Here is a 13984-nt window from a genome sequence, read left to right as displayed (position 1 = left end):
TATGAGCATCTGATGAAGCTCCCCCTCTCATTTCCCTGGCTTCATTTTGACCTGAATAAGCCTGTAATGCAGGAATGAGAGCAGATTTTAGAGCCTTCTGAAAACACATTTACATTTTATAAGCAGTGTTTTTTTTCTTACACATATTTGCAGAATATTTTAAATGTTTTAAGTGTTTTATCACTTTATAACAGAGCAACTTCATCCATGTTTTTGAGTTGTTTGTGTGTATTGGTGTTTACACTTCTTATTAAGAATTATATGACTCTTCTTTTGTTTTTTAGATATCTATGCTTAATTTTACGACTATTTGTATGGTTGACCTGATACTTTTATTGTTAATTAACAAAAGAGACACACCAAAATAGAAATGATCACTATTACAGTAATACAATAGTTATTATTATAATTGAAATCCGATATCATGTCTCATATTACAAATCTATACTGCTTTAATTGTTTGTTTTAACAGCATTAGGAAGAATACTTGTCCGTCACACAGAAAAAAAATGTATTACTCTATGACCTGAGGGTTAAAATGTGCTTGTCTTGAAAATATTTTCACAAAATGCTAAGATTCCTAATGTGACATTTTGTTTTGTGTTTAGGAAACTTTTGAAACTGGCAGAGATAATAAAGTATATTGTTTGAAGTAGAAAAAATAAACCCCTGATATTATCTACTGTACTTCTATCACTGCTACTTGTCTTTACAGGTATCCACGGATAAATAAGGAGTCATTGTTGCCGGTTGCTAAGGACATGGGTATGGCAGGAGAGAATGCAGATGTGTGGTATCCTCCTGGTCACGGTGACATTTATGCCAGCTTTTTTAACTCTGGTGTATTGGAGCAGCTCATTGCTGAAGGGAAGGAGTACATTTTTGTCTCCAACATTGATAACCTGGGCGCCACCGTAGACCTATACATACTGAATCACCTGGTGAGCCAACCCAATGGCAAACGCTGTGAGTTCATCATGGAGGTCACAGACAAGACCAGAGCAGATGTGAAGGTGAGGCAGTATTGTTTGTGCGTTGTAAAGTTCACTGATAAGAGGTCTGGGTGCCAACAAATTGGGATATCGATTGAAATATAGGAACCACAAGATTTATTTATTTAATTTGCTCATATGCCTCTAAACCTTTTTTTTTCCTTTACAAATGTAGCCACACTCAGCTACTGAATAATAAAGTAAACAAACAGTGGCAAGAATACGTTTGTGAAACCTTTGGAAATAGATGGTTTTCTGCATTAATTGGACATAAAATGTGATATCATCTTCATCAAAGTCACAAGTATGGACAACACAATGCGATTTTGACTGGGCCACTCCAAAAGGTGGATTTTCTTTTTTTTAAGCCATTCTGTTGTGGATTTAATTAGATTTTTAGACTAATTGTCCTGCTTCAACTTCCAACTTCTACTGAGTCCAGCTGGCGCACAGCCACCCTGAAATTATCGTGTAGCTTATCTTTTTTTAATGACAGAGTTAGTGGAGAGGAGATAGGAAATGACAGGGGAGAAGAGTGGGAATGGGATCAGGAAACGACCTCACGAGCTGGAACTCTAACTCAGGTCACCAGCAATGCATCAGCACCACGTGTCATGAGTGCAGCCCACTAGGCTACGGCTCTGACTCCTGTAGCATATCTTGATAAAGTTGGGAATTAATTTTTCCATCGATCGTGGCAAGCTGTCCAGGCCCTGAAACAGCAAAGCAGCCCCAAAACCATTGGGATGATGTTTTCATGTTGGTATGCGGTGCCGTTTTTACACCATACGTTGTGATGCGTATTTACATTTACATTTATGCATTTGGCAGATGCTTTTATCCAAAGCGACTTACAGAGCCCCTATTACAGGGACAATCCCCCCGGAGCAACCTGGAGTTAAGTGCCTTGCTCAAGGACACAATGGTGGTGGCTGTGGGGATCAAACTAGCGACCTTCTGATTAACAGTTTACCAGTTATGTGCTTTAGACCACTATACCACCACCACTCCCAAACAATTCACCCTTAGTTTCATCAGTCCACAAAACATTTTCCCAGTAGCATTGTTGAGTGTCTGTCAAGGTGGTCTTTGGCAAACAGGCATGCAGCAATGTTGTTGTTGGAAAGCAGCAGTTTCCTTCATGTTATCCTGCCTGCTTGATGTTTTACGTATAGTAGACTCATGGACAGTGATGTTAACCAGTTCCAATGATTACTTCAAATCTTTGACTGTCACTGTAAGGTTCTTTTTTTCCCTTATTGTGTATTCTGCTGTATGCCCTCCGAGTCATCTTGGCTGGACGGCCACTTCTATGGAGAGTAGCCACAGTACTAAATCATCTTTATTTTTAGACAATTTGTCTAACTGTGGATAGATGAATATCCAAGCTCTTGATGATATGTTTGTTATCCTTTCCATCTTTATGCAAAGTAACAATTCTTGATTGTGCATCTTCTAAGATTTATTTTTGTGAGGTATGGTCCATGTCAGCAGAAGCTTCTTGTGAACGGCAAGCTCAAAATGTTTGAGTGCTTTTTATATGTCAGTATAGCCAATCATGTTTCATTAATTGGATGCCAGGTTTGACAACTTAACTACAATTAGCTTTAGTTTACATCATTAGCCCGAGTTCATAAACCTTTTCTAACCTACACTGTGAAAGTTTGAATGATGTATTAAAGGGGTCATGACATGGGTTTTTTTATTGTATTATTATGTTCCCTTAGGTGCAATTATAGTATTAATATATTTTTTTTTAAGAAAAACTTTTAAAATCTAGTGATTTATGACCTTTTCCCACCCTGTTTCTCATCCTCTGATTCAAACAGTCTGTTTTGGGGGCGTTTTCCATTTAAGACTTCAGTGTTAACGCCCACTGTTATGATTGGCTAACGTCAGTGCCTATGTATCAATTATTGACGCCCCCAGCCAGAACAATATGCAAGTAAACTAAGTAAAAACACTGTGATTATTCATAATGAATGAAATTGCGCTTTAAAAAGTAGTTTGAAGTTTAAAATAGATTACTTACAGTTTGCGTCGTCGTTGTTCCCAGAATAGTCGGCACGGACTTATCTTTGAGCAACAGTTTTCTGGCAAAGCCAGCATCATATTGAGATTTGTTCTCAAAACAGTCATCCTTAAAATGTACAGAACAAACGCTTAAGTTAACACTGCCGTGACTGGAGCGTCCGCAAAAAATAAACTGCATCCATTTTTCCCTGACGTCTGGATCTTTCGGCAGCTTATTCAGAGGTTTTGTTTGACCACAGCCAGGAACAGCACATCTGTGTGGCATCGTAATTTTCCTGTGCACAAGTAGTCTCTGTCAGAGCTCGCTGTCCATCGACTGAACACTTGTGAGGCGACGGCGATACTGAAATGAGCGTAGTTGTCTTGGCGCTTAAATCGTAGTTATGTTGTGCTGGAGGCGGTCATATGCAAACACTGTTACGTCACTTCTAACTGACACGTCACTTCTAACCATGAATCCAGAACGAGCTGTATTTTGAGCTTGATTAAATAAATGATTCGTTTAGAATGGGGAGGACGTCTTAAAATATTAAACTTGCAGGACGTTTTAATGATACAAAGACCTCTTATATACCAAAAGATCAAGGCAAATTTGGTTTCTCATGTCATGACCCCTTTAAATATGTACAAGAACAAAACAATAAGTTGTGTGTTATCAGTTAAAACTGATTGATTGTTCATTATTGTAACTTAGATCAAACCATATTTTAGACAAATTTATACATAAATACAGGTAATTCCAAAGGGTTAACATACTTTTTCTGGCCACTATATAAACTGCAGAAATCTGGTTGTATCATTAACGCATGTTTTATTCATTGATAATATTTCATACCTGTTAAGCTTTAACTTCCACCATACAATGATCGCAAATTACTTTGCAATCATTCGTTCACTGGTGCTGACACCCTTTACTAGTCTCCTTCAACATTTTGTCATTTGTGGTTCAAGCTGATCTAGTGTTAAATGTCTGCTACAGACCTCCGCTTGAGGAGAAATGGTGAAATGCGCATGGAGCGTATACCATGGTTTTCACAGAATTTTGAAGATGCTATACACAGTAATAGTTAGAATAGTTCTTCTCCTGTCTCTGAAAATGTCTGTACTTTTAAAAGCGCAAAAAGGTTCAGTGCAAGTAGTCCATTGTGTAGTACTGGAGTCTTATCTTGTGTTGTGTTTTTATGTGTTTTCCAGGGAGGTACACTCATTCAGTACGACGGTAAGCTTCGATTACTGGAGATCGCACAGGTTCCGAAGGCTCATGTTGATGAATTCAAATCGGTCACCAAGTTTAAGATCTTCAACACCAACAACATATGGGTCTCCCTGTCTGCTATAAAAAGACTACAGGAACAAAACGCCATGGACATGGAGATCATAGTCAACCCTAAGGTAAGAAAATAAAGCAGTTGAAAACCAGGACTCATTGGATTGAAAGGGAAGATTTAAGGAAAAGGACAGATTTCAGAATGATCTTGTATGTTTTGCCTTCTGTGTGTTGGCAAACAATTCATAAATGCATGAAGTATCCTCTGTTTCATTTTTGCATGCATTTTTACAGAAGTAAACCAAAGGGAAATGATTGTCCATTCTGTTTGAATTTTTCTAGTTCAAGTCTTCCTGTGCAGTAGCCTAAATATGTCAATTTTAAAGCACCCTGAACACTGAAGTTTTTAAGTCTGTGAGAGGTGAATTTGAGCTTTGAAAACCTGGTGTTACTCTGTGAACCTTAAAGCACTGTGTTGTTTCCTATCAAAGTAAAGTCTCTGGAAGACACTGGAGCTGTTCTAATATGCTTACGATGCAAACAGGCATCGGAATTTTGGCTTTCTGACGGCACTAATGTGATGATCTTGTGAGGTCTTGTGACAATGTGGGAGCTTTAAGAGGTTTGTAAGGTTAAGAGTGTGCGTGATTGAGCGTGTATCTGTTTTGAATTTTCTTTTCTTTATAATTATTCCACCATATTGTCGACTCGTCCCTTCTTTTCTTTAACAAAACCAAAAATCAGGTTACAATAAGACACTTACAATGGAAGTGAATAAAGCCTTGCATCAAGCATAATCCAGACATTTACATTTCTGTTCTTTTTCAATTTGTTCTTTTGTTTTGCCATTAATTCTGTCTCTCTCAATGACATTGTAAAGGTGCTGTATGTGATGTTAGCCGTTCTGGAACTTCCACCTGTCTTAGTTGTTGAATTAAACACTCCCCCTCTTCTCCAAACCCCACCCTCCAAAGATACACACACAAAAATGCATAGAGATTAATGTAATCAAAAGATGGAACATGGTAAGAAAAATAAATTAAATATGCAATTTGATGTCAGCATAGCTACACTAAAGGCGCGGTCAAACATACCGTTTTTACTGCAGAATTCAGTGGGCAAAGATGGCATGGGCAGACGTTAAGCATGTGTGAAACCAGAAAAAATATAATTGCCAATCAGCCTTTTTTAGTGCTGTACTTTACACTCAGTGAGATATAAGTTGGAAAATAAATCATCGCTAAAATTATATCCTTGTCCATTGGGAATATTTAGTGTAGCGGAGTACAAAGCAACGGCCACACAGAGGTCACCGGTAAACCAAGCAACTTCCTAATGGTGTACGTGTTGATTTCGCCTGTCAAAGTTAACTTAAATTGAACTTGAGGGGAAATCAGCACAAATAAATTCTTTCCCACCAAAAGTACTTACAAAATTCATGAGTTACTTACAGCATATTTAATTTTGTTCTAAAACACTATTTAAAGCTGTTTGCCAAAGAGCGTCTATTTCATTCTTCCACCCTTTCTTTCCTGCTCTCTCTCGCTCTTGTACTGCCTTTCTCTCTTGTGAAGCCCCAGGTAAAAGAGAGAGACCCTGACCCTTATTCATTCATCAGGCCTCAGAAGACCCTCTAAAAATGTGCTGCAGAAGTCTCCTTTGCAGAGAGCTCACTTCTGAATCAAACCCACTCGCTAAACAAAACTACGTCGAACCTACACCGTAGGCTGGTGTGTCTGCTTCGTTCTGCAAGTACATAGCCAAAATGCTAGTGTATTAAGAGAAAATGTCTTCAGTTCTGAAATAACTATTAATTTTGTTAATAAAAAAAAAAGTCTTCATTATTTCAGAATTCATGGATTCAAAAGTATTTATTAATTTATTGTAGCATTAAAAATTATTTAAAGTATGTGAACATGTTGAAAAATAGGTACATATTATTTATTATACTTGCTTTCTGCCTTGCAGAGATGACATCATTCATGCATATACTGTATCCTTGCTCTTGAGTCACTTAAATAATAATGAATCAATATTTTTTTGTACTTTTGATTCTTCATGCCAACAAAAAAGCAAAACAATCAAGTCTATCAGTAACTACTCACTTGACCAACACAAAATGGGTGTCAAAGCTTAGAAGCTGGACTTTACAATGCACATGGGTCATATAACCAGCTCTGAAAGGGTGCTTTTTAATTTGCTGACAAATCAGAAGTTTTCAGTTTTCGTAACTTAAGAAATATGATTATTTACTGTACACCATACTGTCAAACAAATGGTCAAAACATCATACAGATCAGAAAGTTCTCAAGTAGAATACTTAATACTTAAAATATTGTGTTACTCACATACCAAATATATATGGTGTAAAAACCCAGTGAAAAAAGTTTCTAGTTAGAGTTAAGATACAAATAGATCTGGCTCTATGTAGCATTTTTGTTTGTAACTTTGCCTGTAACTTGACATATTTTTATTGATTTGACAAGTTAGTAGGCATCATCTTGGACTAGATCTGCTTTTGCAGCTGCCGAGCAAGTTGATCTAGACAAGCGGGGCTGGAGAGATGGAGGGGTTCAGTGGGAACACACATTTAGTGTGCTACAATGAGATGGCTTACCAGAACTTTACTGAGGGAAGACAATTAAAAAGCTGTTCGTTTACAAGTCAAGGACCTATCAGCTTGCACCATGTACATTTTCATGTGTATTCATGAATTTGTGCTCTCTTATCTCTTATTGTGCTCTCTTATCTCTCTTTTTCATAGACTCTAGATGGGGGTCTGAATGTAATTCAGCTGGAGACTGCAGTGGGCGCTGCCATCAAGTGCTTTGATAATGCTCTGGGCATCAGCGTGCCCCGCAGCCGGTTTCTGCCTGTCAAAACCACATCTGACCTCCTATTGGTCATGTCCAACCTGTACAGCCTGGAGGCGGGCTCTCTGACCATGAGCGAGAAGCGCGAGTTTCCCACTACTCCTCACGTCAAACTGGGCAGCTCCTTCACCAAGGTAATTAACTTAAAGAAAGCATATGCTATACAACAAATACATTCACTGAGAACTTTATTAGGAACACCTACATGGACCTTCATATTCATACGATTATCTAATCAGCCAATCATGTGGCAGCAGTGCAATGCATAAAATCATGCAGATACGGGTCAAGACCTTCAGTTAATGTTCACATCAGCCATCAGAATGGAGAAAAAAAACCATGATCTGAGTGACACCATTGTACCCTAAAAGAAACGTGAAAATGATATACACTCACCTAAAGGATTATTAGGAACACCTGTTCAATTTCTCATTAATGCAATTATCTAATCAACCTATCACATGGCAGTTGCTTCAGTGCATTTAGGGGTGTGGTCCTGGTCAAGACAATCTCCTGAACTCCAAACTGAATGGGAAAGAAAGGTGATTTAAGCAATTTTGAGCGTGGCATGGTTGTTGGTGCCAGACGGGCCGGTCTGAGTAGTTCACAATCTGCTCAGTTACTGGGATTTTCACGCACAACCATTTCTAGGGTTTACAAAGAATGGTGTGAAAAGGGAAAAACATCCAGTATGCAGCAGTCCTGTGGGCGAAAATGCCTTGTTGATGCTAGAGGTCAGAGGAGAATGGGCCGACTGATTCAAGCTGATAGAAGAGTAACTTTGCCTGAAATAACCACTTGTTACAACCGAGGTATGCAGCAAAGCATTTGTGAAGCCACAACACGCACAACCTTGAGGCGGATGGGCTACAACAGCAGAAGACCCCACCGGGTACCACTCATCTCCACTACAAATAGGAAAAAGAGGCTACAATTTGCAAGAGCTCACCAAAATTGGACAGTTGAAGACTGGAAAAATGTTGCGTGGTCTGATGAGTCTCGATTTCTGTTGAGACATTCAGATGGTAGAGTCAGAATTTGGCGTAAACAGAATGAGAACATGGATCCATCATGTCTTGTTACCACTGTGCAGGCTGGTGGTGGTGGTGGTGGTGTAATGGTGTGGGGGATGTTTTCTTGGCACACTTTAGGCCCTTTAGTGCCAATTGGGCATCGTTTAAATGCCACGGCATACCTGAGCATTGTTTCTGACCATGTCCATCCCTTTATGGCCACCATGTACCCATCCTCTGATGGCCACTTCCAGCAGGATAATGCACCATGTCACAAAGCTCGAATCATTTCAAATTGGTTTCTTGAACATGACAATGAGTTCACTGTACTAAAATAGCCCCCACAGTCACCAGATCTCAACCCAATAGAGCATCTTTGGGATGTGGTGGAACGGGAGCTTCGTGCCCTGGATGTGCATCCCACAAATCTCCATCAACTGCAAGATGCTATCCTATCAATATGGGCCAACATTTCTAAAGAATGCTTTCAGCACCTTGTTGAATCAATGTCACGTAGAATTAAGGCAGTTCTGAAGGCGAAAGGGGGGCAAACACAGTATTAGTATGGTGTTCCTAATAATCCTTTAGGTGAGTGTACTGCATTGCATAATCTACACACACCCATAGAAAGAATGGCTGCAGTAAACCGGATGTGATTAGATGCTGTGTCATATTTGTTACATCCAGTTCTCTTTGCTTTGTAAAGACAACTTGAACATGTATTTACTTTGACCTATAGTGTGATAAATTAGCATTCTTTATATGTTATCTAGAATGTGCTTAATAACACCTTACTTGGCATCAAAATTTGTATTGCTACACATATGAAGTGTTTATATTTTATAGTAACTTTCTTAGTTCCTGTCAGAATACTACTTTGGTCATTTTAGATGTGAAAAATACCTTATTTCATCATTTTAATCGAGATCCTTGTGGGGATGTTATCTGTTTTTCAGGTTCAAGAATATCTCACACGATTCGAGAGCATTCCAGACATGCTGGAGCTGGATCACTTGACGGTGTCTGGTGATGTCACCTTCGGAAAGCATGTCTCTCTGAAGGTAAGAGCAGGCATCTATGGACCCCCTTGGAGGACAGGGAGAAAATGTTTTATTCCTTTGCAATAGTTAAGCGTCCCTTCGCAATAGTTTTGCATTCCCCCACAAAAGGTTTTAAATAACCTTATTTGTGGGGGAATGCAAATATTTTATAATAATATAATATTTGTAGTAAACCATAACCACAAAATTTAACATGGTTTTACCACAATAACCATACACTCACCTAAAGGATTATTAGGAACACCTGTTCAATTTCTCATTAATGCAATTATCTAATCAACCAATCACATGGCAGTTGCTTCAATGCATTTAGGGGTGTGGTCCTGGTCAAGACAATCTCCTGAACTCCAAACTGAATGGGAAAGAAAGGTGATTTAAGCAATTTTGAGCGTGGCATGGTTGTTGGTGCCAGACGGGCCGGTCTGAGTATTTCACAATCTGCTCAGTTACTGGGATTTTCACGCACAACCATTTCTAGGGTTTACAAAGAATGGTGTGAAAAGGAAAAACATCCAGTATGCAGCAGTCCTGTGGGCTGAAAATGCCTTGTTGATGCTAGAGGTCAGAGGAGAATGGGCCGACTGATTCAAGCTGATAGAAGAGCAACTTTGCCTGAAATAACCACTCGCTACAACCGAGGTATGCAGCAAAGCATTTGTGAAGCCACAACACGCACAACCTTGAGGCGGATGGGCTACAACAGCAGAAGACCCCTCCGGTACCACTCATCTCCACTACAAATAGGAAAAAGAGGCTACAATTTGCAAGAGCTCACCAAAATTGGACAGTTGAAGACTGGAAAAATGTTGCCTGGTCTGATGAGTCTCGATTTCTGTTGAGACATTCAGATGGTAGAGTCAGAATTTGGCGTAAACAGAATGAGAACATGGATCCATCATGCCTTGTTACCACTGTGCAGGCTGGTGGTGGTGGTGTAATGGTGTGGGGATGTTTTCTTGGCACACTTTAGGCCCCTTAGTGCCAATTGGGCATCGTTTAAATGCCACGGCCTACCTGAGCATTGTTTCTGACCATGTCCATCCCTTTATGGCCACCATGTACCCATCCTCTGATGGCTACTTCCAGCAGGATAATGCACCATGTCAAAAAGCTCGATTTATTTCAAATTGGTTTCTTGAACATGACAATGAGTTCACTGTACTAAAATGGCCCCCACAGTCACCAGATCTCAACCCAATAGAGCATCTTTGGGATGTGGTTGAACGGGAGCTTCGTGCCCTGGATGTGCATCCCACAAATCTCCATCAACTGCAAGATGCTATCCTATCAATATGGGCCAACATTTCTAAAGAATGCTTTCAGCACCTTGTTGAATCAATGCCACGTAGAATTAAGGCAGTTCTGAAGGCGAAAGGGGGTCAAACACAGTATTAGTATGGTGTTCCTAATATTCCTTTAGGTGAGTGTATTTTAACCATGATAATTTTTGTGAAACCATAGTGATAATACAGGAAAATGAAAACTTTGGTACTAAAAATAATAATTTTGTGGTTACTATGCTTTTACTACAAATACAATAGTTTAAATGTGGTTACTGTAGTAAAACCACGGTTAACCCTTATGAATATTAACCATGGTTTTACTATAGTAACCACCGTTTAACCATAGTATTTACTACAATGTATGAAGTAAAGACATGGTTAGTTGCATCCAAACCATTTTTTCTGCCAAAACAAAAAAAACAAGGTTACTACAGTTATGGTTACTATAAAATTTCTATAGTAAAACCATGGTTAATTTATTGTGAGAGAATCCAAAATAATGCAGATGGAACGCAAAACTTTTTCAGAAAATAAATGTCCTCCTTGTCCTTTAAGGGGATCAGTATGTTAAATAGATTCTGCAATCAGGCCGTTTCCACCAGTTCAAGTTGAACATCACAATTTCTGCAGGAATTGTGCCTGTAACCGATATATAATTGCTCAAGACATGGCCAGTGTATAAATAGTTTCAATGTGGTTTCAAGAGTACTGTAAATGAGAACATTCTCCTAAGCTACAGTAAAAATGTCTTTGGACAGAAATCCTGCACAAAGATAGAACCTTGTAACATATTTTTCACTGTAAATGGTGATTCCCTCTATAAAATATAAGAGACTGTTCAGGCCAGACGCATTCTTGCATTAAAAAAAGTTAGATGCAGGGCAGTTAATAGAACTGTGTGGTTCTCAAGTCCAGTCATTGCAGACACTGACAAACCATAACAGAATACACACTAGTTACAGTCAAGACCCAAGACAGGACCACTCTTTACAGCTCTTGGGTTTCTTGCTCTTGAATATGGTAAAAATCTAGCCTGATTATTCTTCTATTCTCGCCAGGGAACTGTCATCATCATAGCTAACCACGGTGACAGAATCGACATTCCGGCTGGCTCCTTGTTGGAAAATAAAATTGTGTCCGGAAACCTTCGGATCCTGGACCACTGATGCTTCTGTCATGTGAGCTGAATGCAACATTACATGGCCTATCCACACCTGCCACTCTCAGAGCCTCCATTTGTGGAGCTGATTGCAGCACACAGTGCCACAGATACCAGACAAAACTTCCACACCATTCTAGAGACATTTATTTTTGTAGTAGTCTGGGTCTTTTGTGGGTTTCTGTCTTTTGGTGGTCCTCATATTGTCTGTATCAAAAATTGTACCTTAATGTATGTATTCACATAATTCTGTTTTGTTTTATTGTGTTTATGGCATAAAGAATTGACCCATCTGGGTGAGCCTCTTCTACTTGCTCAAAAATGTTAAAGAAAGAGTGCATACAAGAGTGGTAAAGCAATAAGTGTTCTCGGACAGTGAAGGTTGATGGTTACATCTTTATATTTTAGATCCTGAATGTTCTGTGGAACTAAATAAAGTGCAATATGAAACAGAACAGCTGTTTAGCTTGATTTCACAGATGTCCTTGAAAATTAAAACCATTTCAAATTGTGTCTGAGCTCTTGGGTTTCCCTTAGTTAGTGTCCTCATTTATCAGCATGGCTTGCTTATTTATATATATATATATATATATATATATATATATATATATATATATATACATACACCGGTGAGCCAAAACTTTATGACCTGCTAGTATGTGTTGGTCCACCGTGTGCCACGAATACTGCACCAACCTGCCAAGGCATGGACTCTACAAGACCCCTGAAGGTGTACTGTGGTATCTAGCACCAAGACATTAGTAGCAGAGTCACATTTTTTTCTCTCTCTCTCTCGCTCTTAAATTTTTATTTTTTCACAAACCAGTTTGTTTGAGTTGAGCATTTTACATTGGCGTAACTGTCTAGCTCATGTTTAGACAAACCAACAATATCTGAATATTTATTTGCATGAATGGCTTGCACGCACTGCACGAGTCTGTTGGATATACTGAAGTCTCATCACATTTTAACTTTTTGTTTAGCCTCCCATTCAGCTCATGTAAACACTGCGTGATCATGAGGGTTACATCAAGATGTACACTGGTGGCCAAAACTTTGGAATAATGTACAGATTTTGCTCTTATGGAAAGAAATTGGTACTTTTATTCACCAAAGTGGCATTCAACTGATCACAAATAATAGTCAGGACAATAATAACATGAAAAATGTATATTACAATTTGAAAAAGATGTTAAGAACTACTTACTACAAAGAGTTTTCATAAAAAATTCCTCCATGTGCAGTAATGACAGCTTTGCAATCCTTGGCATTCTAGCTGTCAGTTTGTCCAGATACTCAGGTGACATTTCACCCCACACTTCCTGTAGCACTTGCCATAGATTTGACTTGTCGGGCACTTCTCACGCAACTTACAGTCTAGCTGATCCCACAAAAGCTCATTGGGATCAAGATCCATAAAACACTCTTTTCCAATTATCTGTTGTCCAATGTCTGTTTTCTTTTTCCACTCTAACCTTTTCTCTTTTTTTTTCTTCTCCTTTCAAAAGTGGCTTTTCTTTGCAATTCTTCCCATAAGGCTTGCACTGCTGAGTCTTCTCTTTACTATTGTACATGAAACTGGTATTGAGCAGGTAAAGTTCAATGAAGCTGTCAGCTGAAGACATGCAAGGCATCTGTTTCTCAAACTAGAGACTCTGATGTACTTATCCTCTTCTTTAGTTGTACATCTGGCTTTCCACACCTCTTTCTGTCCTTGTTAGAGTCAGTTGTCCTTTGAAGACTGTAATGAACAACTTTGTATGACATCTTCAGTTTCTTGGCAATTTCAAGCATTGTATATTCTTCATTCCTCAAAACAATGATTGACTGATTTTCTAGAGAAAGCGGTTTCTTCTTTTTGTGGCATTTTTGTCCTGATATTGACCTTAAGACATGTCAAAAACAAACAAAAAGACAATGTTAAGCTTCATTTAATGAACCAAATATCTTTCAACTGTGTTTGATATAATAGCAAGTGATTTTCTAGTACCAAATTAGCAATTTAACTCAAGGATAAGATGTTGGAGTGATGGCTGCTGGAAATGGGGCCTGTCTAGATTTGATAAAAAATTACTTTTCTTTTTAAAAATAGGATTGGTGCTGTTTTTTTTTTTTTATATATCAGTAATGTTCTGACTATACATTGATCAATTGAATGCCATTTTGGTGAATTAAAGTCCCAATTTCCTTCCGAAACAGCAAAATCTGTACATCCCAAACTTTTGGCCACCAGTGTAGATTGGAATGCAGGTGCGAAATTTATATAAATAAAATAGTCTACTCCTCTCTCGCCATTGCTGGC

The 13984-nt window shown here is 38.7% G+C and overlaps 1 protein-coding gene across 2 annotated transcripts in view; it reads left to right on the top strand.

Annotated features, from left to right (window-relative positions):
- The window catches only part of LOC127657094 (UTP--glucose-1-phosphate uridylyltransferase-like), a 48910-nt gene extending 36749 nt beyond the window's left edge, over positions 1 to 12161 (top strand). Inside the window, exons 6-10 of one of the 2 annotated variants that reach the window (XM_052145742.1) lie at positions 716 to 1013; positions 4221 to 4418; positions 7058 to 7300; positions 9136 to 9240; positions 11582 to 12161. In XM_052145742.1, coding sequence (XP_052001702.1) covers positions 716 to 1013; positions 4221 to 4418; positions 7058 to 7300; positions 9136 to 9240; positions 11582 to 11689 — 952 coding nt within the window. In that variant the 3' untranslated portion in view covers positions 11690 to 12161. The remainder of the gene's footprint in view (positions 1 to 715; positions 1014 to 4220; positions 4419 to 7057; positions 7301 to 9135; positions 9241 to 11581) is intronic. The other variant, XM_052145743.1, reaches the window with a different exon arrangement.
- Positions 12162 to 13984: the final 1823 nt, after the last annotated feature.

This window comes from Xyrauchen texanus, chromosome 16, assembly GCF_025860055.1.
Source record: "Xyrauchen texanus isolate HMW12.3.18 chromosome 16, RBS_HiC_50CHRs, whole genome shotgun sequence".
Taxonomy (NCBI): Eukaryota; Metazoa; Chordata; class Actinopteri; order Cypriniformes; family Catostomidae; genus Xyrauchen; species Xyrauchen texanus.
Note: the sequence above shows the minus strand (reverse complement) of the source record. Positions and strands in the feature narration are given on the sequence as shown.